At 49.0% G+C, this 27,890-nt stretch overlaps 1 protein-coding gene across 1 annotated transcript; it reads right to left on the bottom strand.

The window, feature by feature from the left end:
• Positions 1–38: 38 nt before the first annotated feature.
• Positions 39–24,045, bottom strand: LOC144145753 (piwi-like protein 1). Its single transcript, XM_077677459.1, has 19 exons — positions 23,894–24,045; positions 17,162–17,294; positions 14,800–15,199; positions 13,970–14,187; positions 13,714–13,838; positions 11,354–11,434; positions 10,789–10,983; positions 10,595–10,703; positions 8,388–8,511; positions 8,185–8,302; positions 7,988–8,105; positions 7,679–7,866; positions 7,120–7,268; positions 6,903–7,027; positions 6,255–6,429; positions 5,699–5,852; positions 5,335–5,463; positions 1,847–1,994; positions 39–1,265 (listed from the first exon to the last, which is right to left on the bottom strand). The coding sequence occupies exons 2-19, from the start codon at positions 17,285–17,287 to the stop codon at positions 1,149–1,151; spliced, it is 2,799 nt and encodes a 932-aa protein (XP_077533585.1). The 5' UTR covers positions 17,288–17,294; positions 23,894–24,045; the 3' UTR covers positions 39–1,148.
• Positions 24,046–27,890: the final 3,845 nt, after the last annotated feature.

Genomic DNA, 27,890 nt, shown 5'->3' with positions numbered 1-27,890 from the left:
TATCATGAAGAGCTATACAATTGACACACAGTACCGAGGGATGCTGAGAAACGTATTTTATTCGATGTGATGGGTTTTTAACAGTGAAGCACAGACTCGAACAAAGGCTCAAGGCACTTGACCTCTCTCCGGGCACAACACACTGAGTAAGTTGCACTCTGCAGGAAACAGGGATAACCACAAACAAAAAAAGAACTTTCAGTGCACACACTGAACAAACAAACCACCCACTTTGGGCTATTATGTGGAAGCCTCCAAGACTGCTTATACTGAACAAAGGATACTTAACTGCAGGAAGTGGTCGCCTGCACAGCTTCGTGCAATGCAACACAGAAGAGATTGCTGCCTGAAGATAGAAATAAATGCACTGCTAAATTCGCAAGAGTTTTTGCCTTGGCTATGCAGTGGCAAAGAAACAATTTTGGCTGAGTGTCTCAACAAAGTTGTGGCCATGGAAAAGAAAACTTGCTTTGCACTACTGTGTGCACTGGAATGCAACTAGTACCATCACTCCGTGTAGCCGTTACAGCAACAGGTACAACGAAATAAGCAGCTGCCCACACACTGCAAATATAAAAAAAAGCTCTGTCTTGCCAGGACTGTCGGAACAATGCCCCTTATCGCATGTGGAAAGGTTTTTTATAGTCTATTTTTTCCACACGTGTTAGAAAAAAAAAAAAAGGTTAATGTACTACGCTCGGAAAAGATGGTCTTTCGCTGAATTATTAATAGCAGCAACAAAGCCAAACGAGAAAAACAAACAGATAATGAAGTTTTTCCCTTCAAACTACAAAAAAATAATACTGCTCCTGAAGAGCAGGGTCTCTTGGCCTGAATTATCAGTTTAATGACTAAGCAAAACAAAAAACTATACGAACATTCAAATTTCTCCCTTACACTATCGTGGGAAGACAACATCACGAGGCTACAAGATCGGTGCCACGCACAAAATAACAAAGTTGAACCGCACTACAACAATGGCAACAGCTGGTAAACCATCAGGAAAGAATCCAGGGTGAGAAGTGAAAGAATGAAAAACCAAACAAAGGCTGGGCTTTGTGTGCCAACACAACAGGGAGTGGTGCCGTCCTGCAGAGAGCGTCGCAATGCGTGGCAGTGGTGGTCAGCCCCTTGTGGTGGTGGCTGGCTTAGAGGTAGAACAGCGTGGTGGCCAGGTTGTTGTGTGGCTCCGCGTGTAGGCTCTGGCCAGCAAGGAATGCCAGCTTGTGAGCGTACTGGCACGGTGCGGGAACACGGATGGTACCCTGTGGGGAATGGGAGGGGCGAACGCAACTGGCGTTGAGAACACGCTCCACACCATTTGTATGGAAGGTGCGACACTTTGTGGATTGACTAGTTCTCCATGCTCCCTTGAGTCCTTTCAGTTGTTTTATACTGTGTCACTGTCGACACGGCTTTGCAATCCCATGTTAACCTTATCAAAACTGTGACCCCTTTAGCACTGCCTAGCAACTGTTTCCCTACACTTGTGAAACTGCAGGCCTTTTAAAAATATCTGGAACAAACCAAGTTTTTTGGGTCATTGAATTGAATTTAAAAAAAAAAGGGTGTCAACGGTATTGGAGTAAACCGCAAAGTAGGAGAAGGAGATGAGCAAAACTTACGTTACTACTGTTAATAAACACTGAAATGAAAACAGCCTTTGGTGAGCTCTTTGAAAAGCCTGCCATACAAGCTCCAAGCATGCCACAAGGCAGCAACTGTAGATTGTAACAGAAAAAAATCCGGAAAAGCATGCACAAGCTGGCTACTGATGCGGGAATGTGCACAAGTGAACGCAGCACACCCAGGGCTCCTTCCTAACCATCGGAGAAGCGGCACCCACCGGCCAGTTGAAGTAGAGGTGAGTGAGCTTGTACGACAGCCGCTGCATGTGCTCGGGCTTCAGGGTGGTCGTGTCGTGGATGATGTTGAAGTGCGTCGGCGCCACAGTGCCCTGGCGCACACTCTGCGACACGAGGTAGAAGTCGTACCTGCGAGGAGAACAGTTGCATCCCGTGCTCAAGGTCGTCCAGCATTCTAAGCCGCAAGAATTGGTCGAGGCGCCTAGATTGAGACATCTGGGCCAGAGGTACGCAGCAGAGGCCCGCAAAGTTTGTTCAACCCTCCACTGTAAATAGTTGGTGCAGAAATAAACGGAATGCTTCCGTCAGGACCTCCGAGACGCCTTCAAACCCGTCGTACCACCAGTGAAAAGTCGCTTCCGGCCATTCTTGCTCCACCACCGTTTCAGAAGCTTTGACAACTTGCTTTCAAGGTTCCCGCATCTCCTTGGATTACAGCTGAATTTTGAAGACTCGTTCCGTCTACTCTCCATGACATTTTCAGAAGCTGTCCTACGATAAAACTGCTGGCATTCAGACCACCATCATGCAATGGAAGTTACGAGTTGTAATTTCCCCAAAGTGAAAGAGCACTAATGCTGTTTGCCACAAGGATTTCGTAACAGCAGCACGGTAACCAAACTCAACCACATTGTGAACAACAGAAACCTAAGTAATGCTCCGCATATTTTGGCTAAAAAAGGTGCCTTCTTGTTTGTGAAGCAAAGAAACACCTTTGGAAGGAGAGGGGAAAGGAGCAAGGACAAAGGAATAATTAAGGATCCTAGGAACATTTCCTGTTTTCAGTGCGCAACAGCTGGTGGAAAGGGCTGCTTGTGACTGCAACAAAAAGGTGCCTAATACTGTGAGCCCAGTAAAAACAAATACAGTTAAACCTCGATATAACGAAGTCGTACTTGGGGCCGCAAATTTCGTTAAATCGAGAATCTCGTAAAATCGAGGTTTCGATTTTACAGTTCATTTAACCAGTTATTGGGGCTTTAACACTTTGGCCCTCGCCAGGCAACAACTGCTATGTAGTTACCTCTCCAATTAAAGCGAAATTTGTACTAAAACTGGCCGCGAAAATTGTGTGAATTAAGAGTTTCAACACTTGGGCAATGGAATTCGGATAGCCGACGGTAGTTCATGTGTCATCGTAAAACCGGTGCTTTTTCCGCAACGCCTCATTAAATATGATAGCAGACTAGGTTTCCACTTTTTCTTTTTTCATTTCGGTCACTACTAAATGCCGCTGTTAGTCAATTGAACCCGCGTCCATGTCCCGTGAACTTCACCCCGCCGAGGTGCTCGTTCGAAGTTACGCCTCTTTTCGTCCATTCAGTGGTAGGCTTAGGCGCGGCGGGCCAATAGCGGAAGGCTGCTATGAAACTTTCGAAAGACTTTTTTCATGTACAAGGGCTCCGCAGTATGGGCGCGTGATTCAACCACAACACTCGAGATAAAACCATGATTGCGAGTTGAGCGGAGTACACGCGGACCGCTTCACTGTGTGGAGCAGCGCTTACGTGATCCGGAAAGCGGAAAGCTTACATTAAAAATCTTCCGGCCAAATTCGATTAAGCAATTACTTTTATGCCCACTGAGCCCTTACGAAACTGATTTCTCCGCACCGCAGCTGTCTAATGAACGCTGGTGAAACGAAGATGACCACGTTCAAAGAGAGCAATTTATTGCCACCAGCACTCGATGTTCAAGCCGTAGTGAAGAAGTCCGTAAGCAGTGCTTGGCGTTTCTTGACCAGGGCGGGCTTTACGTGACGCTCGTATGCTGACAGCGCTAACAAGGTCTTAAACATTCGTGTGCACCTGCGTGCCTCCGCAAAACATCGATGGCATCCATCACACTTCGGTGGCTGTCAGTTTCACCGAGCTTCCTCAGGCTCTTGTTCGGAACACTTTTCTTTCTCTTGGAGTGCTCATGCTGCTTACAAGACTCACCTAACGATGCACGAACAAAATATTAATTTGGTTATCAGCGAGCACAACCTAGCGCAGCAGCACCGTGAGCAATGACGCGTAGAAAAAAAAAAGCTTGAAGTAGGCTTCGGTAGCCTAAGCATAGAGGGCGCTGGCGTAGGCAACGATGGAGACGTCAAAATAGTGGGTGCACTATTAAACCGTCTATGACCGCTAGCGGTTTGTGCAGCTTCGTTCTTCGCTTTTAATTGTTGTTAACCGTAGATTTCACCGCTTTTCTTTCATTTTAGCCTTCAAGAGTCAATTTGAGTACTGAATTTTTTCAATGTAGGGCCTGAGAGGCAAAATAAAACGTGCCTCGACCGGAATTTCGTTCTTCCTTTCTTGCCGTGACTTCGTTAAATCGAAAGCGCCGCACAAAATTACTTCGTAAAATCGAGACAAAAATACATGCATCTAGCAAAATTTTGTTAGAAAACTTGAAAAAATTCGTTATATCGCGAATTTCGTTAAATCGAGGTTCGTTATATCGAGGTTCAACTGTATTCACGCCCCACTCGTCTACCAGGGGTGAAACATGGTACGCAGGTTTGGAAGCAGTCTTCGCTTGCATTTTTTTATATCAAACAGGGGTTTCGGTGTGTGCAATGCAGAACGTAGCTTTGTCTTCGCCCTTCACAGGGTTGCAAGAGTTGACGAATGTATGCCATAAGACTACGCGACGAGAGCGTGTTAGAAGGCATAATTAATGCTGGACCATCCTCCACATAAGCAAAGTTAACTCCAAAGTTCACAGGCGAAAATCGGCAATTACCTTACAACAAAGGTGAAGCGAATTAACAAGCGAGGGCAGTGTGTCCAATCAATACATGCAGCTGTTCTAGTCAAAAATGGTAGACTGAATTGATGCTCACCTCCAACCTTTCATGCGAACATTATCCTGTTTACTATCAGTTTGCGATGTGACAAAAACATTTCACTATATTTTGCTCATTTTCCACTGACTGTGGCGCAGCGGCTGGCACCGGCAAGGCTATGCCAAGGCATCACAAATAAATCCAAAGTGAAGGGGGAGAAGGCCCGTTGTGCTTGTGGCCTACCAACTAAGTAAAATTGCCAACCTCCACAGCCCCCGATAAAGTTTTCGGGCCGGGGTACCATTACGGCCGTATCTTGGGGCTCAATTTGCACTCTGCGGCACAGGACAGCACGCACTGATAAGAGCTTGGCGCAATAGGGGCAGTTCAGCGCAGGATGGCAGAGGTAAACAAGTTTGGCGCTCAATGGTGCAAATGGCGCAGCTGTTCCACCCGATTTACATACAAGCCACAACCTTACCACCAAAACTGTGAAAATAGGTGCAGCCCACAACAAAGGCGTATGTGCACGCATAATGGTTCAGTAAGAATGAGTAAGGATTCCCACATCTTCGATAACCTCGATTAATGCTGCCGACATTAGACCTGAATACACGTGCCACAACCCCCTGCACTGGGCGAGATGTGGATGCAAATGCAATAGCTTAGCACCCCCCCGCGCCCAGCACTTACCGCTCCGGCCGCGTGACATTGTTGTCGATGACCGTTCCGGGAGGCGGGTTCATGTAGCCACCCCGGTTGTCAATGCCGAAGAAGCGGGCTGCTATCCTCTTCGTGACCACCACAAATGCAAGCTGGGGCCTGGGCAAAACGGGAGCACACGCTACATGGCATCAAAAACAGTTCCACCGAGCAGCAGTAGCACACAATCGCACGAACACTCCCATATGTGATAATAATGTTCGCGGACAACAAAGCGGTCCCACTGCGGGTGATAACCCGAACCTGGTCAGTGGCTGATAACTTGCACCCTTACTACGGGAGCGCCTCGGGGGCTTCGTAATCATGCTGCGGCAAATGGGGAACCAAGTCTTACTCTCTTCCGGGGAACATCTCGGCGAGCAGGCCCCGAATCTGCCCGATCTCCCACTCCTGCACTTGCAGCAGCTGGCCGTCCGAGACGCCGTCTCGGAAGAACAGGATGCGCTCGGGCACCGACTTGTTCTCCTCCTGGTACTTCTGCATGGACACTGCAGCCCCCAGCGAGCACAAAGATGACATGCATGTTACGGGCCCGCCTCTACAACATCACGCCGCTTTCTTACAGGCCGCATTGACACCACCGTAGCTTTCCTCCCTAAGGCTGCACAGTGCTTTGGCATCCCTTCTCCCCTCTTGAAAGCTTCAAAATGCAAGACTCCCTCTGCCCTTCATTTTGCAAATTGAATTATGGTGCTACTACCGTCACACAAGAAAAATATTTTAAATGCAGTTACGAAACTTGGGTTAGAGAATATCAGCTAAGGAAACTAGAACTTCAAAGTAAGCAAGTTGGCTTTGCAGCTTTAGACAGAATACAAGTAGAGGTACGATAACCCATCTTTAGAAGCCGCTCCCCCCCATCACGGCCAAACGAAGGCACCACCACTCACGGGCCAGGTGGGTCTTGAGGGCGCTGCCCAGCTCCTGGTGCGTCTGGTGGAAGCTGACACGCGAGTACCACCGGGTCAGGCTCTTGTTTAGGCTGGCCACAAAGCCGCCGGCCGAGAGGCCCTTCTGGCGGCAGTCGTGGTACGTGTCGTACCCAATCACCATCATGTTTTGCAGCTGGAATAGGGCAGGAGGGCAGAGGGAGAAGGATGAAGCAGCGGGACTCTGTGGTGCCCACTTCCTCCGAATCGACACCAGCATCAACAAAAGGTTCAGCACAGTTGCTAAACAGAAACAGGAGCTTGCTGTTCCATGTACGAGAGCCTCGGAGCAAAGTGCATCTTCCCATTTACCCAACGCCTCCACTTGTTTCCGGATCCCCAAACAGGAAATTCACAACGCATTCCCACATTTTCTTTCTTGTCATCCAAGCCAAAATTGAACAGAATTCACATCAATAGAAAGCACAGCACGTTTGCATAGCCCCTGTTCGGCATCGTGTCGCCAAATAAAAAGCCCAGCACAGTGACAAACTAAAAAGAATGGAGATGCTATATTTTTTAACCAGTATTTAGACCACACTACGTGCAGACATGGGCAAAACTGAAATACAGTGGAAAACTGCCCAAGGTCGGGGAAGGCAGACGCACCGGAATGTCAACGGCCCAAGCCTCGCCCCCCAGCTTGCAGTTCATCTGGATGGCCACCTTGGTGGCCACAGACTTCAGGTTCTTCTTGTTGCTGATGGTCCTGCCCAGCATCACTTGCGTGTGCACTGCACCCATTTGGAGAAGACGGAAGGACAACATCAGCGGAATGAGGGGGAAAAGCCGCACAGATCACCACCACAGCAGCAGCAACACTTACGGCCCATGTCGACGCAGGCAACCTTCTTGAGACTGTCGTACCGGTCCTTCCTGTTGTTGGGAAACACGGCCATGGCCATCTCGGTGCCCTTCGGAATGTTCTTCAGCCCGTTAATGTAGCTGCCCACTCGATCGTCGTCCAGGGTGACCCTGCAACATTCGGGCGGAAAGCTCACGTGCCGGCATCGAGCTTCTCAAATATGGAAGCAAGAGAACAAAGGGGTGAGGGTTCCCTTAGTCAATTTCAGCTCACTGCTCAGACACAACAATGGGAACTTTTTGTTGGCGCACAGTAAGCTTGTTGAAAGAGCACAAAGAGAAAGTAACGTTCAAAGCAAGCTGCATTTGCCCTCCACCTTCTTTTCTACTGAAACTGGTTGTAACAATTTGTCGTAATATTGGTAATTGTGTCTGCGGGTTCCCTAAACTGGTTGCAGCCATTGTCTATTCAGCATCTGAGTATTGTTATTAGACGGTTGGGACTGTACTGACATGTTGGCAGGTACATACTCAGAAGAGATGACGTGCATGCACAAAGCACCAACAGAGGGTGTACGCACAGCTGCGGCTGCTGCATGTGGACCCCCATGGGCGGCCCGACCATCATGAGCTCGCGAACAAAGTCCTGGGCGTTGGGCATGTCCCGGCGCGTGCAGATCACCACCCACGCCCGGATCTGGATCGCCTTGAACATGGTCTTGTCCCGCATCTCCCGAGAGAAGTCTGCCGTCATCGGGTTCACGTTGGACTGCAGCACAAGGGAGCAGCATCGTAACACTCACTCGCAGGCAGCCCCGTTGAGCAGACAGGGGAGAGGGAGAGATCAAGCAACACTTCACCCAGCGGGGGGCCCAATGTCAGCAACGTACCCGGATGTTGTTCCCGTGGATCACTTTCTCCGGTTGGACCTGGCGGGCGTCGATTTCGACCAGGGCCTCAGAGAACTTCAGGCCCCACTGCTGCATCTCCTTCTGGACTTGAGCGTTCCTGCGAGGAGAGGGCATCGACATCAGTAACGAGGGAGGGTGACAAGACAGAGAGGGAGAGAGGCCAGCAGCAGACGCACTTGTTCATGTTCCTCATGAACTCCTGCAGGTTGACGACACGCTTGCCCGGGTCGAGCTTCATCTCGTTCGCCAGGTCCTTCATCACGGTGAAGTTGGAACGGATGTCATCCGTCAGCCCTGCACACACCAGTAGCACCGCATCAAGCTACTGGGGCAACAAGACAGCTCGGCAGGCACTGTCCCAGCACGAAGGCCCCCTCACCGGTGAGGAAGCACAGCTCGGGGATGAGGTAGAGGTTGTCGGTGCGGCCCACCCGGATGTCCCTCTCACGGGGGCGGCACACCAGCAGGGGCTGGTTCAGGTCCCGGATGTCCTTCTGGTAGTGCTGCACAGGGAGGGGAGAGAGGGTCAGCGGAAACACTGAACAGCCACTGTGGGGGGAGAACTAGACTCCCCAAGCTTGAGACACGTCTATTACGCAACATGGTGGGTTCCTATACCCTTGTACAGCATCACACATTTAGGGATTTGGTGCTGCCCAGCCTGCAACACCCTTCAGCATTTTACAGTTAAACCTCGATATAACGAAGTCGTAAAAATCGGCACTATGCTTCGTTATAATGAAATTTCGTTGCATCAAAATTCGGTACCTACCAAAGCAATCACTCCTTTATTTCCTCTGGAAGTAGTCCGTGACCTTCTTTCACCCACACCCGCTTGTCGCTGGCATCCATGTTGACGCACAGAAGAGCCGTGTACGCAGCTTACTCTGCTTACCGCCGTGGCACCCATTCCCTTTCAGTGCTAGCGTCCTATTCGGCAGCATCTCATAAAAAAATCCTGTTTCGTCCGCACTGTAGACTTCCGATGGCTGGTATCGCGTCAATATTTTCGGCATTTCCTTCTCCAGCCAAGTAGCGGCTTCAGGCGCGTCGGCCGATGTTGACCGACCACATTTTGCGGAGCTGAGAATCACGTACTTAGCTTTTAAAATTGTTGACAGCGTACTTTGTGATGTCGTGAAACGAGCTGCAACGTCTCTTCTTTTTCCCTTTCGAAACGGCTTCCAGGATCGCCGCTTTTTGCTCAAGCGAAATACCTTTCCGCTTACAGCCCCTCATGGCGGCGGCGCACGCGGGAAACAAAAGCGGCGAGAGAACGCACCAGGCGATGCGAAAACACGAGAAAGAGGGAGGCCACTTTGGGTGCTTTGGGTCGCAGCAAAGGAGCATGGGGGGAGGAGGTATGCAGCGTCGCGGCGGCTCGGCCGAATCCTGCACCGGGTGAACGACCGACTCGCGGAGACGGCGTAGGCGTCGCTTCGCTACGATTCGTTGGATTTGAAACTTCAGCCATCGAGAGTCCTGATTGGAGCGATTCAAACTTCTCTGGGCTCAAACGAACTTCCGGGGGTATAGAAAACCGCCCGGAGGCACTTATGACTTATCGTCGGCACCGGGTGAACGACCGACTCGCGGAGACGGCGTAGGCGTCGCTTCGCTACGATTCGTTGGATTTGAAACTTCAGCCATCGAGAGTCCTGATTGGAGCGATTCAAACTTCTCTGGGCTCAAACGAACTTCCGGGGGTATAGAAAACCGCCCGGAGGCACTTATGACTTATCGTCGGCATTCTTCGGCGGCACCTTTCGGAGGCACTGAGTGGAGAGGTGCTGTCGCCTTTGTGCGAGCCATATAACGTTTGCTTACCCTTGTACATCCTGCATATAAATGTTGCTTCAACTTTTCGTCGACTCGAGAACTTCCTCGCTCTGCTTTACGCCGCTTCAATAGCGGACGGATCAAGGCAACGTCGCTTCACCGGTGGCTGCGCTCAGATGGCCAGTCGCAAGAGTGGTGGCTGCGGTGAGCGGGCCCAGTCCTAACAGCGGAGACAGCGTCAGGATGGCTGATAACCAGCATCAGAGACAAGCTGGGATGCGAGTCGCAACCTGCTCATTCGCAATAGCGGGAGGATTTCGCTGCTTCTCCCTTGCTTGCCGCGCGCCCCGGGAGGCACGGCCGCGTGCGTTACCCAAGTCGCGCGCGCTGCCAACGCTTTCCCCTCGGACGTCGTCACGGGGAAATCGTCCTTGCGGGTAAATTTTCAAGTTCACAGACTTCGTTGTAATGAAATTACAGCAACATTTGCTTCGTTATATCGAGATAAAATATACATGGTTTCCAATGGGGAGTAAATTGTGTGTGCCTTGTAACTTCGTTATATCGAGAATTTTGTTATATTGAAGTTCGTTATATCGAGGTTTAACTGTATTACACTTTTCAGATGCCATATTGCGGCACTGTCACCCGAAGGGGTGGCACTTGGACAGCGTATACTGAAGGCTCAACATTAACGGTCCCTACAATGCTACAAGCTTCCAAATTCTTAAAGATCATGTCTAATCTGGCTATTCCCCCATTCCCTCATCTACCGCCACCCTTTACGATCACCCAGAGAACACTCACGTTCTTGTAGTAGTCGGTGTACTTGATGGGGCCTTCCTTGGTGTCGAAGGTCTGCTGCGGGTTCTTGCTCCAGTCAATGTCGTCCACACGGTACGTCTTGTTGTTGTACCTGGGCGGGAGAGACAGAGCGACGACATGCAGCCGGGCAAACGACAACACGAAAAGCACAGCCCCAACCACCGAGGCCCCCCCACCTGGTCATGACGATGGAGCCCACGACGGCCTTGACGGCCTCGTCCTTGTAGTTGCCACGGGCGGACTGCTGCAGGCTGCCCAGCAGGTGCAGCACGTTCTCCGTGCGCAGCACCTTGTGCACCGTGTCCACCACCATCAGGATGCCCCCGTCGTGCTGGCCCACCGCGGTCGTCAGGCCCTCCCAGATCTCCAGGCTGCAAGGAAGCACAGCACGGGGCTCAGCAGGACTCCCCCTCTGCCACACTGCCACGTGCACACATCGAGGGCCGCGCAAGACACTGCTAGGTTTACGGCGGCTTTGACGAAGTGACGACGTGTGCAAAACAGAACCTGCAATCTCTTGTTTGCTCAAGGCCACAGACAACACTCATAATGTCCTTAAAAATGTCCTGCTCCAGGCAGGGATGCGGCCTAGCTAATGCCGTGTGAGGCCAGTGAAATGAAGCGCAGAGGAAATGGTGCGTCTTCGGATGCCCGCATGCAGAGAATCAAATTGTTTCCTTCCCAGCACAACTGCGCTGCTTGTGGAACGCACAAGCGCTGCAAGACAACTCGACGCCTCACCCGTGACGGCTGATGGGCTTCGGTCCAGCTGCATTGAAGAACTGGCGCCGAATCTGGACAAACTGCATGCTCTCCAGGTTCCTGGAAGGCAGGGAAAAATAGAACCAGGGTTCGTACGGGCTTCAAAAGCAAAAATTCAAGGGTTTCCAAGGTCCCCATCTTATGTTTTATCTGGGATTATTTATAACTTTTTCAACAAAATGCAAAATTTTGATATTGCCTAATACCGAAGAATATTAATACACACTTAGATAGGCGCTATGGGTTCATGAATGCTCCCCCAGCTTTATTTTTTTTTTTCATAGTTTATATTTAGAGGTTTTTGTTTTTTCTTGGTGTTTTGCGGAGGCTGCTTGATTTCAAAACTTGGTTAATGTTGCCGTCATCTCCTGCTTTGTCAGCAAGAGTATCAGCCAGGGTTCGTACAGAATATTTGACTGAAAATTCAAGGACTTTTCAAGGAATTCAAGGATGAAAATGGGCAAAATTCAAGGAGTGTTAGCAAAATTTTATATGCTTACAAGACTTATGAAAGCAGCGCAGTTTTCGCATGGATTTCTTTTTCCACAGAAGCTATCTCCAGCTCCTTTTCTTTAGCAGTTCGACGGAAGCTGTTTGCCTTGACTAAGTAGGTGAGGTCGTTTTTCGCTTCAGCTTCTTCCGAAAAACAGTCCGCGGATTCCAGAAGGCACTTGAGAGTTTTTTGAACCTTTGGCTTCCTCCCTTGCATCTTATCAAGCTCTAGCTCGAGCTGATTTCTCTTTGAAGTTGCCTGCCGTGACAGTGCTTGTTTCTTTTGTTCGTCTAGGTATGCAGCATACCTATGCCGGGCTTGGTGCACTGACGCCTCCAACTCTTTTGAAATTGGAACGTTCAGCAGGCCGCCATGGTTTTTCACAGCCTTGCAGATAACTCGTTGAGAAATATACGACAGCTCTGCCAAATTCTCGACCGCAACCTGCTTGTTGATGCTGAAGCTCGATAAGGGTCGCTTGTCTCCGGCCTCACCCAGTGACGATATTCGCTGTGCTCCAGCCACGCAGACTGAAACTTGCACTTTCCGCCTGGCATCATGTCAAAGTAAAGTTGCAGGCATTGCACTCAGCACAAACGCAAACTTTCGCGGAGAAATGACGCGCGAGGCCGACGCATGGACAGAGTACCGACCGACCGTTGATATAACTTGCATTGGATTGCATTGGATTTCTGGCTCCCACTTGTTGCCAGACAATGCAGGCGCTGCCGATTTCAAAACCGAAACTTGCTGCTGTTGCTCTTCTGTCAAGGCTACTTGTTTTCGCGGTCATTCCTCAGTAAACGCGTTTTTGAAATCAGTGGGACTTACGGAAATACGTCGTTCATTTGCTTTATTAAAACAAAGTCCACTAAATTTTCAAGGATTACAAGGAGCTCACTTATATTTAAGGAGTTTCAAGGGCCCTTGAATGAATGTTATCAAATTCAAGGATATTCAAGGATTTCAAGGGTCTGTGCGAACCCTGATCAGCCGAAATTAATTCAGCAAGTGTTGCTGCAAGGCAGGATGAACTATGTAAACGTCCACCATTTGCACGTAAAAGCAAACGCAGATGGAATGTATGAGGCACAGCAAACATGCAATAAAAGAGCGTCCACAGACTAGATGGAACATGCAAGATACAGAACAGAAGCCGGCTTTCACTGGATTGCACCGACATGGATTGGATTGGGAAGTGACTGCTCCCAATGTTGCCTCATAATAATGAGAATCCACAACTCGTAATTTCACGCAATACACTGAAACTTGATGGTTACAATGTTTCTTTACATTTGTAACGCCTAAAATTCACGACGAACAATTTAAATTCTTGTGAAAAGATAGGGCCATTGGTTATCTCCAGAAAAATCGGGTTTTCAAGGACTCTTTAAAAATTCCAGGACTTTCCAGGCCTTGAAATTTACACTTCTAAATTCAAGGGTTTTCAAGGACCTGTGCGAACCTTCAGAACACACGAAATGTCCATTAGCACACATACAGGGTGCTCTGCTATGCCAAAGATTACAAACCTTTGGATATCGGTGTCAAAACTAGCCTTCCAATTAAAACAGATACATAATACATTCACATCAATAACCCCTTCCAATGTGCGAAAAGTGGGCAGAACCCCCAGAGAAAAGGCTTAAAAGCAAAAATGACAACTCCTTACTTGCAACCACATTACGCATGTCAGTTGCTTTAAATTTACACCTAGATACTAAACAAATAATAGATGCTTTTGCCGAGAGATAGTACGAGGAAATACCAGGCTGTCCATGACTAAAGGATATAAAACCTGCTCCAGGTGACACCAGAAGCAAACAACAAAAGGCGAACCCGGTACCTGCGCATCTGTGTGTTGAAGATTCTGAGCAGCTCTGGGTTGTTTGGTGCCAGCTCCTGGACGTGCTTCACAGTTATGCGGATCTGCGCACCATCGGTGCGACGCTGAGAGTACAGCTCGGTCACCTAAAGAAAGATACAAAAATGTGCATGTGAACACCTGCTTCGTTTACTACCCCATCCAGCAAAGGTTCTAGCGCAAAATTGAGACCAACGAGTTCCCCTTCCACCCACAGAAGAAGCCAGCGCGGACGCACCTTCTGCTCGAGCCGAGTGGCGCTCTTCAGGTCCGACATGCCGTCGAAGATGTAGCTGCCCCCGAAGCGGTCCCGGTGGTCCCGGAGGAGCGCGCTGCGCAACCGGGACGACTCGATGTTGGGGGCAAACTCGACGTGGTACTGCTGGATGGCCCAGTTGGGCATGGTCACCAGGCGGAAGTAGTTGGACATCACCTTGACCGCATTGCCCGTGGTGCCTGCAGCAGCAAGGGAGGAGCACACCACAACGCTCACACCCCTTTTTTTGAAGGAGATGCACTCGCTGCTCAGCACTCACTGTTGCGTGGGCTTTTGGGGACTAAAGTTCACAGCCAAGACGACCCTTGCAGCCAAGTACATGCAACTTCGAGGCAAGTGAGCATACAAGAGCTGCAATTACCCATGGTCCCAACCCAACTATGAGCATTTTTGACCTAGTAGCATCGCTGCAACAAGGGCTTACTGTGTATTCCAAGTTACATGCCGCATGGGTGAAAAGCCACGTGGCAAAGCTTTGTGAGGCCCACGCGAGCGTGGCACACCAGACAGACAGCTGCAGGTCGTTTCCAAAGTGTCACTGCAAAGCTGGCTGAGTGTCACTGCAAAGCTGGCTGTGGGGTCAGCGGAACAGCCATTCCAGTTGAGAACATAATTGCGCTTAGTCAGAGTGAAACAAAATCACCAGAAATGACAATTGCCATGCACAGTGAAATGAAGCCATCACAATTTCTTAACACGTTTCACATCCCACCCCCGTTCCGGAGCCAGAATTCAACACCACACCCCAGGCGTCAGCACCGACTCTGACCGTCCTTTCATCCGCGACGTACCCTTCTTGTCGGTGATCCGCTCCGGACGCGTGGCTAGGATGGCGGTCTCATCACGCCGACCCCTGCGGGCACCCCGGCCGGCCACATCGCCACCAGCCAGGCTCATGGCCCCCATCTCCTGAGTGGGCGGCTGCGGCGGAAGAGGCTCGCCAGGCCGGGCCATGGCACCCGTGGGCCGGGGGCCGGCCCGTCCCGATGGAGGAGGACCAGCCCGGCCCGACGGAGGGGGGCCAGCACGCCCAGTGGGAGGGCCTGCTGGCGGTTGGAACGCCGGCTGCTGCTGGTACGCCTGTGGCTGCTGCTGGTATGCGGGTGGCTGCTGCTGGTATGCCTGTGGCTGCTGGTACGAAGGTTGGGGCTGCTGGTACGAGGGTTGTTGGAACTGCTGGAATGGGGCCGGCTGCATCCAGAGAGAAAACAGTGCACGATCTCCTTATGAACGGTGCACCCAATCAAGGTTGGCAGCCACACATGGCAATGCAATTGAAGCAACAACCCAGCAAAGGGACCTCCACAGACAAGGCCCGAATACCAGAGGACAAATTGCCTCAGCCTTCATTACTACTGCCTGTCACCTAGCAAAAAAGTCTTCAAGCAACTCGTAATGTTTGAAAACGAAGTCACTCTTCACTACCTTGCCACAGTCCTGGCACAGCTCACTATTCAATCTGTTCACATCGGCATGGCTGGGGGGCTCCGCCAGAGATAAAAATTGCACACCAAATTTCAGGGCCCACTTGGACATTGCCCACTCACTTCACAATGATTAGCTTTGCAATGTGCAGGCCCCATCTCACTTTTTTACTTCAGCCAACTTGTTACTACAGTAAAGCCCGCTTATATCGAAGACGGATATGTCAAATTATTGCCTATATCGAACCCTCGTATATTTCTGGTAAAAATTACGCGCATTTAAAACTTTTAATATTGACCACGATTTTGCTCACAATGGATATATCGAACTCTCCCGCACGGAATTTTTCGCTCTCCTTAGGCATGCGGCAGGCTATCCCGCAACACATCAGCGCACAGCAGTGGCACGGGTGTCGCTTGCGACTCCTGCACGAGCTTGGGGGCGTTCAAACCGGCCATGGCAGAGTGGACCAGCACCACACATGCATGCTGTTGGAGCCGGAAGCGCCACATTGAGCGCTGCGGGCTGCGCGCACTTGCTCGGTTCGCTAGCGGGGTTCGCCGCTATTTGCTTGTATTCGTGCTTGTCTCCGCTCTGTCGAAGACGCAGAGGACTCCGTACTGCTTCCGAGCACGAGTGAAGCCATCGCTGCCATGGCCCTGCTACGGCGATACTGCAGTGCCGTTGAGAGCAGCGGTCTTGTGCTTGTCAACTGCTTAGATACTGTGGAGCAAGCAGTCACCAGCAACGCATTGTGCTCCAAGAAGCAGGCTCTACTCGGTGACAACTTAAGAACGGCACCGGAAGTTGCCGCTGTGCCTTATCACCGTAGCTGGATGTTTCTCCGCGCAGCGCAAGTAGGGCGTTACTGGGAATATTTTGAACATGGCATGAGCCGTTCCCGTGATTTTTTGGACTTAATATGCTTATAAACGACTCCAGTGACAAACAAACCGCGTGAGACAAGGCAGACGATATCACGCATTCATAGCAAACCCCTTTCAAAACGCTCGCGCACCGACGTCACATCTCCGGCGCTTTGGCGGAGTAATACACTACATGAGGTGGTGCCGTTCTTGAGTTGTAACCGAGTATACACTCACGCAGTTCTTCCGCCCCAATAAATGATTGTTTTCTTTCAGAGAAAGTGTCACATCAATAGTGAACTAAAGGGTGGTAAGAGCTCAGCGTTAGCTCGTGACTCCACCGGCAAGATTGCTCTCATATAAGTTCTTTTTGCTTCACTTTCTACATCGAATTTTTGCTATCTCGAACTATTTTACAATCCTCGCACTGCTCGATATAAGCGGGCTTTGCTGTACAAGGAGACATGGCAGAATCCTTCGTTCCCTTGACAATCAGAGCATGATCGAGGGACTCCACTACCGACTCCCTCAAGAGAGAGAGAAGCGAGATATATATATATATATATATATATATATATATATATATATATATATATATATATATATATATATATATATATATATATATATATATATATATATATAGAGAGAGAGAGAGAGAGAGAGACAGAGAGAGAATTTGAGGCGAACTTTCCTGCAATTTATGCACATTCCTCCCTTGTTTTACCTTCTCAGCCCCCGTACCCAGAGCTGTGCATGGCACATGGTCCCCACCATATTATTATTAGTCTCCACCACACCTAGTCTGGCCACCTGGGAGAAACCGACAGGTACACGAGGACAGTGCGCTTGCACAACTCACCTGGGATGGCCCGGGGGCCTCGGCGCCCGGCCGTCGGACGGCCGCCGCCTCCTGTGCGGGAGGCACAGAGCCGCGGGCCTTGCCCCGCGACCTGCCCCTGGCTCTTCCCGTTGGTTGGTCGGCCATTACCTACCTGCAAGGGCAAACACAGGGCGTGAGCGAAGCTCCCTCCCAACACCAAGCAAAGGGGGCTGCACTCTGCCCCCAGCACCCATTCCCATTGTGCACGCAAACCAAGCCAAGCTAGCAAACAACCGCACCCAAAAACAATTTAAAGCAGACGCAAACATGCCATCCGCATTCCAGTCATTTTGTTCCATAGGCTTCTAAATGTGTAATGCACACTGGGTGAACTCTCAGTCCTTAGCTAATGGGTGCGCCGATGAAAGGTTGCCTTTAATTTACACAGAACCTAGGCCAAGCACTTGCGATGTCGAAGGCGTTGCGCTGCTGAGCTGGAGGATGCAGGTTCGATTCCCGGCTGTGGCGGGCGCTTTTTTGACGGAGGCGAAAAGCAAAAACGCATGCCTGTTCGAGGTTTAGGTGTATGCTAATAATCCTTGGGTGGTCAAAAATTGGGACCCCTCCACTACGGCGCACCTCAAAACCTGGGTAGTTTCGGCGCGTTAAACTCCATAATCAATCAAATCACTTGCGATGTTATCTGTGCACCCTAAAAAGGGAGGTTTCCCCTCATGTCTTGTTTTTACTTGGTGCTCGTTCAAAAGTTGTCAATTTTAAGTCTCTCTGCTTTCACTACTATCCTATTTTTTTTTTCTCCCTTCACATGAGCACAACACAGACTCCATATATGTGACGCCAGTTCTTCGAATTATCAACCTTCCAGAGTTTGGTGAAACTGGTAACTTAGAACACACACATACTGCTGTTTTGATAACTCCCAACAAGCTGCCCGAAACATCACGCAAGGTTAGAGTTATCAGTTCTTGAAATTGGCTTGTCAAATGTCAGTTATGGTGCGCATGCCCCAAGGAAGCAGCAATCAAAGTTAAGACAAAACATTTTTATTATTGAAAACTTAAAATGAAGACACAGAACATTCTGCTGCAGATAATTGTTCCCAGTAATCTAACCAGAATAAAAGGCGCCATGCAATTTGGCCAATTGTTAAGCTGTTCCCTCCACCTTCGCACCAAGTCAGCGCCGTGCCAACTTGCACTTCCTACTTGCCACTAGCACCTGGAAGGGTGCATTTTCACGACCAAGTTTCAATGTCGTGTGTGATGCTGCAGTAAGTGTTGGCAGTGTTTTCAAACACAAACAAAAAGGATGGCATTAGTTCCACACCGAGCTCACTTATCCGACGCCCAGACAGACCAAACCAAGGCCACGATGAGCACTGAGAAAAAAAGAGGCCGCGATGGCAATCAGTTGTGCCCTGCAATTTTGCACCCAAGGTCACACATGGCTGCTTTCACTGACCTGAGCAACCCACCCTGTGAAGTCGTGTAGTGAAAAGCCATACATTCAGTGCACCGAAAGGCACCACGGGCCTCCTTAATTTACCAGTTCTAGATGGCCCGCAGGCAGTGCAAGGACCGCCTTCGGACCAGAAGTCCCATGTGAATACATGAGAAAATCAAGTGCCAGATCGCGTCTTCACCAGTCTGCAGACAGCAAGGGACTGATAATCGAGGAGGCCCCATAATGACAAAATAAAACTTTTAATTTGAAAGATCTAGCCTTTTGCAACTCGGGCAACTCAATCCCAGCCCCAAAAGTTCTGAAGTGAAGTTTCAAATTTCATGCCACTCATCAATAGTGAGAAAATACGGACGTAAAATAATTAGCATGTTAAGACACGATAGCATTAAACTCTTTCGTGACCACGTCACAGGCCATCGTTCACGGGTGAATGATGATTTTCAAACCTTCCGCGAAAGCTAAAAACGGTGCTTTGCGAACGCCATCTGGCGTTCACAAAGCTCTTGACAACCCTTTTTCCCATTTGTTTGTTTGTTTCCATTTCGCGAACATACACGGCGTCAGGAGTGAAATTTGAACCCAAGGTGAGGGCGTTGGGTGAAAATGGCGTTGGTTGAAAATGGAGTCCTGTTTCACTGCGCGGTCTGCAAATGCAGACAGCTCTTTCAGGGACTTTGGCTGCTACTGCTGCTGATTTTTTTTGCCCCAGCAGCAGTTATAACTCCAGCAATGATGTGGATTCGTCTGATTTTAGTTCTGATGAAGACGCTCAATTCAACGGCCTCAGACTTCGACATTTGTTTTTGACTTCGCGCTGTATATATAAATAAAACCCGCTTCCTATCTGACAACTGCTAACTTTACTTTCATGTGTAGGGTCTAGACAAAGTGCGGCGGGGATATTTTGCCTAATGCACCACACCGTAATGCGCTGTCACGGTCCTGGCACTTGCGTCAGATTAGCTCCGTGGAGAGACGTGCACGCTTTAAAGGAGCCATGAAGAGAAAACAAAAGTTTGTTTTATTCAAAATATTAGGTGTTTCATAGTACCGTAAGCGCTTTCCCGGGAGCAAATGATGCTTTATTCACTGAGAAATAAGGCAATTTAAGCCAAAATTTTAAATCTCCCGCTAAACTGCACATTTCGTGACGTGAACAATGGCGTCATACGAGCCGGTCCATGAAACAGACACTTAGTATGTTGATTCCATTTAGCACCCACACGCGGGAATCAAACAGGAACCGGAACTCGTGCCGAAACCGAGACGGCGGCCATTTTAAAAATACTAGCAAAACCTAGTGCACCCGCAGCCCTAGTCATGGAATCGCCTGATCCGGAGAACAAAACTCTCGCCGAGAAGCTCGGGCTTGCATTTAACAACCTCACACCACTTGAACACTCAATGCTTCTAAGTGCATGAGCGGCAAGAGTTGTGGGATACGCGGTGGACGGGAAAGCGACCATTCCGCGATAGCCACAACAGACGAACGCCCAGCCGTCGGCACCGCTGCCTCGTCAGCCCCGTCGCGACGGACGAATACAGACTGGTACGTATGTGCCATATTTTTATTACGGTTAATAATAGTTCAATTTCAGTAGCAGTATCGCTTTTGCCAGTTGGCCGGTGTTGTGTATGGAAAGCCGTTCGCGCGAGCTCTCTGCTCCGACCAGAAAGATACGAGTGTCAATGCGCGGTGTGTACGGCATTTTTTCCCCCCAAGGTCAGAGCGCTTTGACAGCGATTTGACGAAGTCGGCGACGAGCGCCAACATGTCCCAGGAGTGAGCTAACGTAAGGGTCCCTGCCGTGATCACTTCTTCGGAAATGAAGCGAGCACACTCATACTTCCTTTAGCTCTCTTTCTCCTCCGTTTGCAAAGTTCACAAAACGTAGCCACTTGCTTCGCCGAGGTTCGTCGTTGGGCAGCACATGAAAGGAGATCTCACCGGCGGGGATGTCGCACTCCCTCGACGATTTGCCCATACTACATGGCAATTTCAAAACGCAGCAACGAAATTTCATTGTAAAGTACTGGAACAAACTGAAGTTTTCAGTGGTTGTAAACTGGAAACGAGCTCCTAACAACAGCAGCAAGCCAACACCATTACGAAACTTCTGTGACGACTGTCACTATCTCGTCGCTGCTTGCTGTTCCTTACTCCCCTCGTTTCTATTTTAGGGGCGAAGCTCCTTAGGGCGTGGGTCTGTCCATCCTCTACGTATGTATGTAGCCACCTCTAGTTTAGTTCTTGGATTGTTTACTAGATGGCGTGGCTACCTCTAGTTTAGTTCTTGGATTGTTTACTAGATGGCGGTACTTGTATATGATGAAAAGATGCGCTTGGATTGTTTACTAGATGGCGTGGCTACCTCTAGTTTCGTTCTTGGATTGTTTACTAGATGGCGGGGAGCATTGTAATAAAATCCGTTCGCTGTTGGCGCGCGCTCGGAGTCGCCCGATGGATAAGGCTGCAGATGTGCGAGCCCGCGAGGCAGAAGCGCTCCGTGAAGCTGCGCGACACCGCCGCCAAGATCCTGCCATACGAGAGCGGGAGGCCGAAGCGTGTCGTCTGGCTGCGCGACGCCGCCGCCAAGATCCCAGCGTTCGAGAACGAGAGGCCCAAGCGTCACGGCAACGGCACGAGGACCCTGCCGTACGCGAAGCGGCACGGCTGCGGCGCGAAGAGATCTCCAAAACGTCAGACAACGGGAAGCGGCGAGAAAGCGCGCGTATCGGCAGGCAGACCCAAGGTGCCGACGCGTTGTTTAAGCGAGACTTTCTAGACGTTACGTTCGGACACAGATGTAGTGGGCGAACTTTCACTGAAGAGTCACGGTTTTACCGATGATGTCCCCTCAGGAGCTTCGCCCACTCATCATCATTCACCCCGTGGATATGCTGTGAATTTTTTTACCTTTGCTGGTTGGCGATATGACGGCCAACCTCCTGTGAAGGGATTACGATACCAAGCAAAGTCGCAGCTGTGCGTGCTGGGACGGTTCGTTGGCCCCGAAGATCCTCGAACCCGAAAATTCGTCTGCGCGACGGCGAGATGTCGAGTTCGGCTGGCGGTAGTTTTGTACGCATTGGCATACACGCTTGCGTGTTTATTCGGAACTTCAATCGTTTACTCCACCGTTCTTAGTGTCATAAAAGGAATGTGCAGTACGTTTAACGGGCATATAGCTCACTATGCAAACTGGTAAGCCCTGCCTAACTTGCGATTGCTTTTGCCGGCCTCCGCCAATCGCAGAGCATTCTCGTGCGACATCATAGGTTCTGTTGTGGGAAATGAGCTGGTGGGTCGCCTGGTCATTCCCTTTTTTTTCCTAATTATGTAGCTTATTTGAGCGAAGTTTGTGTTAAAAGTGGTGTCATTATGGTTCTAACGAGGCAATCTTTCGAACGAACCAAACTTGTGTTTTCTCTTCCTGGCTCCTTTAAGAGCGCTAGATTTTTTTTTTCTAGCTTTTTACTACTGAAGTGATGATTTCGTGCCAGGATGCAAACATATATGCTTGGATGCATATTTTAGAGAGACCGACTTGCTTTCGAGTTGCTTCAAGGAGTGGCACAACCGTCAGGGCTGCTAGGTTGGTGGTACCGCAAAAATCCAACTTAGTGTTGTGGGAACGCGACCTTAGAGCGTTCCCTTTCGTTTGGCTTCACCTCACCGCATTGCTTGCTCCTCGCGGGAAATTGCTGTTAGGTTTCCAGTTTGATAACTTCCCATCTAAAATATCGGGAGGGGTCTCGTAAGCATTGCCAAGTCTCCCTTTACCAAGCAATGATGTCTTGACTGCTTCACAATTGATGATAATTCCCTTTACCAAGCAATGATGTCGTGACTGCTTCACAATTGATAATTGGTGATGGGAGGAGTCTGGATGTTTGCCCATTTGGCCAAACTGTTACCGCACACTGACTACACATGGACTCACTGCTAATTATAGAATGACTACTAATTATGCATGATACTGTAACTAGAACGGTGGTTACAACTGGACGAAACACATGCCTAAGCAAGAAACAGTGATTAATTAACAGGCTATTCGGTGAAAGGTAGCGGTTTAAAATCCAGACAGACTGCCCAGGCCATCCACATATTTCTTCTTTTTAAGAACTTTCTATTTGGGGCATAAATGTACCCCAATGTATTTCTTCTATTTTTAAGGCGGGGAGAGGCGAAATTGCGGCGCTGTGCGCGAAAGTGTGTTTCGAAGACTGTTGAGAGCCTAAACGGTGGCTGATTGTGCTCCTGCGTCTCGGGCGGCATTACAAACCAACGCCTTTGAAAAACTTACACCAACTCGATCGTGCGCATTTGAGTCGAATGAAGGCCCTTTCCAAGATCTTGGAAACACTCGTGGAACGGTTTTGATATGAGGCATACTGCACGCAAGGCCTCGCGTTTATTCTCATCGCGTTCTCATAGGCCCAATTTCCGTGCTAATAATAAGCAACGACGATGCATGGAAACGCAAAGCTACGTTTGACATTTTAGCACGCTTAAAACTAATTTGTAATTTGACCATGCTTTGGTCGCGACTCTAGGACAACCTAACGAAACGATACACCGCGCAAAACGGATGACCCAAGAATCGACTAAAAGGACGCACATGCAAACGGTCAATACTTGCAGTCGGTAACGTGTGGGCTGGAAGTTCAGGAGCTACAGTTTCAAATAGATGACACGGCCCGAAATAAGCACAAATTCCTAAAAACCTCGTAACCATGCTTAAACTAGACGCATGAACGAGGTTGTCAAATTTCACTTTGCCACGTTTGGTGACAACAAAGGCTTTCCGCAAACAGGCAGCGGCAAGCAACTTCGCAAGTTGTTTCGCACTGCCAAATCTACAAGTTGTCAATTTCTAAAACATAGTAAATTTTATACATATCACTCCTAGCGTAGAGGATGCGCATGTCAATTTAGGCCTACCTCGAATACAAACAAGAGAGGGCATCGAGCATGGCCTCAGGAGCCACGTGAAAATGGCGGAAACACTACCGGGCAACTTGCGGCGAAGAATAGTCGCTTCTAATTACAAAAACGTAGCGTTGCAGTCTGTTGCAGTCAGAACGGCTTCAGCAATATTCGAAACAGTACTTTGGAACAGTGCGTGGTGCACACAGTTGAAAAATTCACGATGGCATGACTGGCCCCTTGCTAGTGGAGCTCCAAGCTACAAACCTGCCATTCGCACGTTTACCCTAAAAAAAATAAACAATACATGAGCACAATGAATTCAGTGAACTGCGTTACAACAATCCGACACTCACGGTGCACAGTTTTCTGGCTTCGTCCTCTGCAAAAAAATATCCAGCGTCGTCGCGCCCGCGAGCAGCGCGTTCACTCGCTGAGCGCTGCCGAAACTTGTCTGAGCCTGGTGCCTGGTCTCGCGAGAAAAAACTCGGCACGTGACCATAACTCTGACTTTTGATTGGCCACGGACGTCAGTGTCAACCTGTGCACGCAGGCGCGCGCGAGAAAAGCACAAGGATGAAAACGTAGCAATTTTTTTTTATATTCAGGTTCATTTGGTTGAATGTTTACTGCCTGAACCAGCGTAGAAGCTCCACATTTACCTTGGAAGCTCCGTCACTGGAAATACTTTTTAACGCCATCGGAACATTTGGAAGTTCCTTTTTTCTCCTCCATGGAAATTCGCGTATCGGTCCGCGGCGAGTTCGTTTGATAATCGAAAACGCTTACTTTCTTTTTCCGTTTTCATTATTTTTTGTGCTTGCGGGAAAACTGAGAACAGTTAAATCGGGCAGTCGAAGTGTCACGACGAACGACGAGAGTACATTGTTCATAAATATTTCACCGACTCCTTTTTGCACGTCTGTTGAGGAATAAACCATGCAAGAAAATGCAATCCTGAGTCTGCATGCTTCCTGAAGTGCAAGCCGGGTTGAGAATAATTTTGTATTGCGGGCAGTAAGCGCTCACTCGAATAGAAGCCCGTACAGTTCGTGGAAATAACGGCGTTTTATATATAAACAACAACAGTGCTGTTAATATGAAACGCCGACGCAATAAAACACCTTTAAAGGGCCCTCTGCCACACGCATCTTAAAAATACTGCTTCTTTGTTAGTTAAGTTAATGTCTCAAGTTATACTTCCACGCGGTTTATCAACGCTTGAGCTCCGCCAACGCACCTAGAGCACCTTCGGGGACTCCGTCCCATCATGACATGCTAAACACACATTTCAATTATTTCAATCAAACATATCACAATTAGAAGGCTTGAAGGCTGATACCAAGACAAAAAAGCTGCGCCTGACATAAGAGAAACTGTAGGGTGGAAGCTACAAACCCAGAAGAGCATGAAATGGACACCCCAAAAAAAGTGTCAACGTCTTACTTGCTACCTTAATGTTTTGCTGTCTAGTTCAAAAGATTCAGGACATTAACAGCAGATCACTATCCGTATGGATTGATAGTGACGTGCCAATGTCCTCATCCAAGTAGGAGTCAACTAGCCTATGAATCCATCATGGTGGGATAGTCCCTTGCTTGGCATCATGGAGGAAAAAATGCAAGCTACCCAGTAAAAGCCCATCCATTGTCAGCAGCAGACCAACTGCAACCTGAATTGATGATTGCATACGTCCAAGCGCAATCGTACCATTGGACCGCTGCAGACAACGACATGGCTGATCTTCAGGCAGTGAATAGGCTCTGACGGCTATTCACAATCAGTTGCAGCCTTTTGGACTGCCAACTGCATTTGCGTTTGTATTGTAACTGACTGTTTTTTTTTTATTATTATGTTTGTATAGTAGATTGTAACCACTCCCCTCTGTAATGCCTTCCGGCCCTGAGGGTAAATAAATAAAACATTTTTGATGCCACCTGGGGAACCTCCTTGTTGGCTTTCCAGAAGTCTATGACGAAAGATCATCATAGGAGATCAAGACGTCAAAGAGCACAGTGAATAGCTCTGACCTTTGCTAAGATGCATCAAAGGAGACAGTTTCAGAAACCGAAAGAAATCAATTTGGGGCGTATTGGAAGTGGCCTTCCTGGGGCACTGTATAGATGGAACTGGTACTATTCACCCAACCTAGAAGAAAGTTTAAGTTATCAACAGTGCACCACAATCTTTCCTTCAACTTGCAGTTCTTGCAAGTTGAAGGTAAGATTGTGGTTCTTGTGCGTTGCAGCACCAGTTCACGGACTTGTTCATAATGCCGTCAAAAAATACTCAGCAATAGAGGGGATGTTCCGAGGTTCATGTTTCGTACTCCAACCCCCTCGAGAGCCATCAATTATTGCCGAGTGTGCCACTGTGTCAAACGCCCCCTGTAGGTCTACCACCAAGAGGATGCCAGGATCCTTAAGGTGGCCCAGACATCCACCTCCCACCAGCTCGCACACCTGTCTTGCATGCACATCCGTGTCCAGTAGCCAGGCCGGGCTGGATCGACAAGCTTGCATAACGTGGATGCTAAAAATATTGGTTGGAGGTTTTTTTTAAAGCTTTTTTTCCCTGGCTTTGGGATGGAGTAGACAACTGGGTGCCTCCATTCTGTTGGGACCTCCCTTTTCAGCAAATCTTGTTCACCTCGTCCCCGGCCAATTGTGCAAGTCGGAAGCATCTAGGGTCACGGTCAGCTCTTGAACAGTGAATGGTGCCTCTAGCCTTTGATCACTGGCTGGTTTCTTTAGTTTATACGTGTCTGGGTCTGTTGGAATGGCTGGTTGTGGAAATTCCTTTGATGCAGCTTCCTTGAATTCCTTTGGCGTCGGTTCTAAGGCCACTGGCAGGTTGAGAGCAGCGTTTGACTCTTGTGCTTGCCATAATGGGTTTGCAATATTTCGCGAGTGCTGATGTGCTTATCAAAGGTTCTGCAGTATACAACCATTTTGAGCAGGTGAGCTGCTGGGTGTATCGTCAGGCATGACCAGTTTTATTGTGTACTCTAGGTAGGTCCCTGTATTGCCAGCCACTAGCCAGGTAGGCTTTGCGAAGGCTCTCCCACGTGTTTCATAGCAAGAGCAAATGTTTATCTTAGGTAGTAGCTAAGTCTTCCACTATCAGGTGTCGCGTAGCCTCCTGTGCTGATATGGGGAGCCGCCGGGTTACTGAGACCCCTTTGTGATATGTCAAGCCACTGCTTTCTGTAATGCATCCCGATCTATTGCGTTGATCAGGTGAAAGCATACTGCAGAGCCACCCACAGACAGCTTTAGACAGATTGGGTAGTGATCCATGCCCACTAGGACCGCCCTGACTCTCTAAGCTGCAAGTCCCTGGCATCTATTTCCCAGAGGCCCAACTTGTGGTGTAGCGTACTGAAGTTTCTTGCAGTGCGAAGGGTGACTAATGCTTCTGTAGCTCTGTCGCCCAGCGGAAATTCACTCTACACCGCGTACTGCGCTTGAAACAGTATGACGTAGGTTGGCCATACCATAGGAAAATACCATAGGAAAGACCATAGGAAAATACCATGAGCAGCGTGCATTTTCAAAGGTTGCAGTAAGCCAGCAACAACTTCTTGTACTGAGCTGTGGTGCGCTATGCGTAGTGTCCATCCGTGCCTGCAAGATGTCTCGTCATGTGAATAACACTGAATAAGTCTTGATTACCTTGATTTGCTGTCTTCCGTTATTGTTTGCATGTTTAAAGGTAGGCTGAAAATGCAGTAAAACTAGGCCGCACTGTTTGGGCACAAGAAAACAAAACTTTCTTTTCCTAACAACTCGCATAATTCACAACAGTTAGAACGTGCTAGGGTTTCAGTACACGATTCACCGACAGCCGGGCAGCATATGATATTTATGTAGTACAGCAATAAGGCCACACAATTTGATAATTTGCATATGCACCAAAACTGAGCCCCTTGTTACATACTACGTTCATTGCATAACGGCTTTGGAATGGCTTTGAGTGGGGTTAAAAAGGCTGGGCCTCTGGACGGAGCACTGGTTGGTTGTAAAAAGGGTGCTATGCAGGCTGAAATTTCCTGCTGGGCCAACACGGGAGATACAAAAAGCAATGGTTATGTTTCCGTACCCTGCAGACGTGCCATATCATACTGCGTTTAAAAAGTCGGCTTTAAGTATAATGTTGATATAATTTTTGCTGTCAAACACAAGTTTGGAAAACTCACAGGTCTGCAGTGACAGCAAGTGCTTCGTACGAAAGCTGTGGTGTGAAGCACTGGAAACAATGCATTGCATGGAAATGTAGCGTGTCTATTTTATTCGTTTGTATTGCAATGAAGGATATACTGGGCAGACTGGCTGTTGCAACTCAACGCAAGTG

Source organism: Haemaphysalis longicornis, unplaced genomic scaffold (genome assembly GCF_048455015.1).
Source record: "Haemaphysalis longicornis isolate Haplotype H1 unplaced genomic scaffold, Haemaphysalis longicornis Haplotype H1 scaffold_7, whole genome shotgun sequence".
In the NCBI taxonomy this organism is placed as follows: domain Eukaryota; kingdom Metazoa; phylum Arthropoda; class Arachnida; order Ixodida; family Ixodidae; genus Haemaphysalis; species Haemaphysalis longicornis.
The sequence above is the reverse complement of the archived record's forward strand: the minus strand, read 5'-3'. Positions and strand labels throughout refer to the sequence as shown.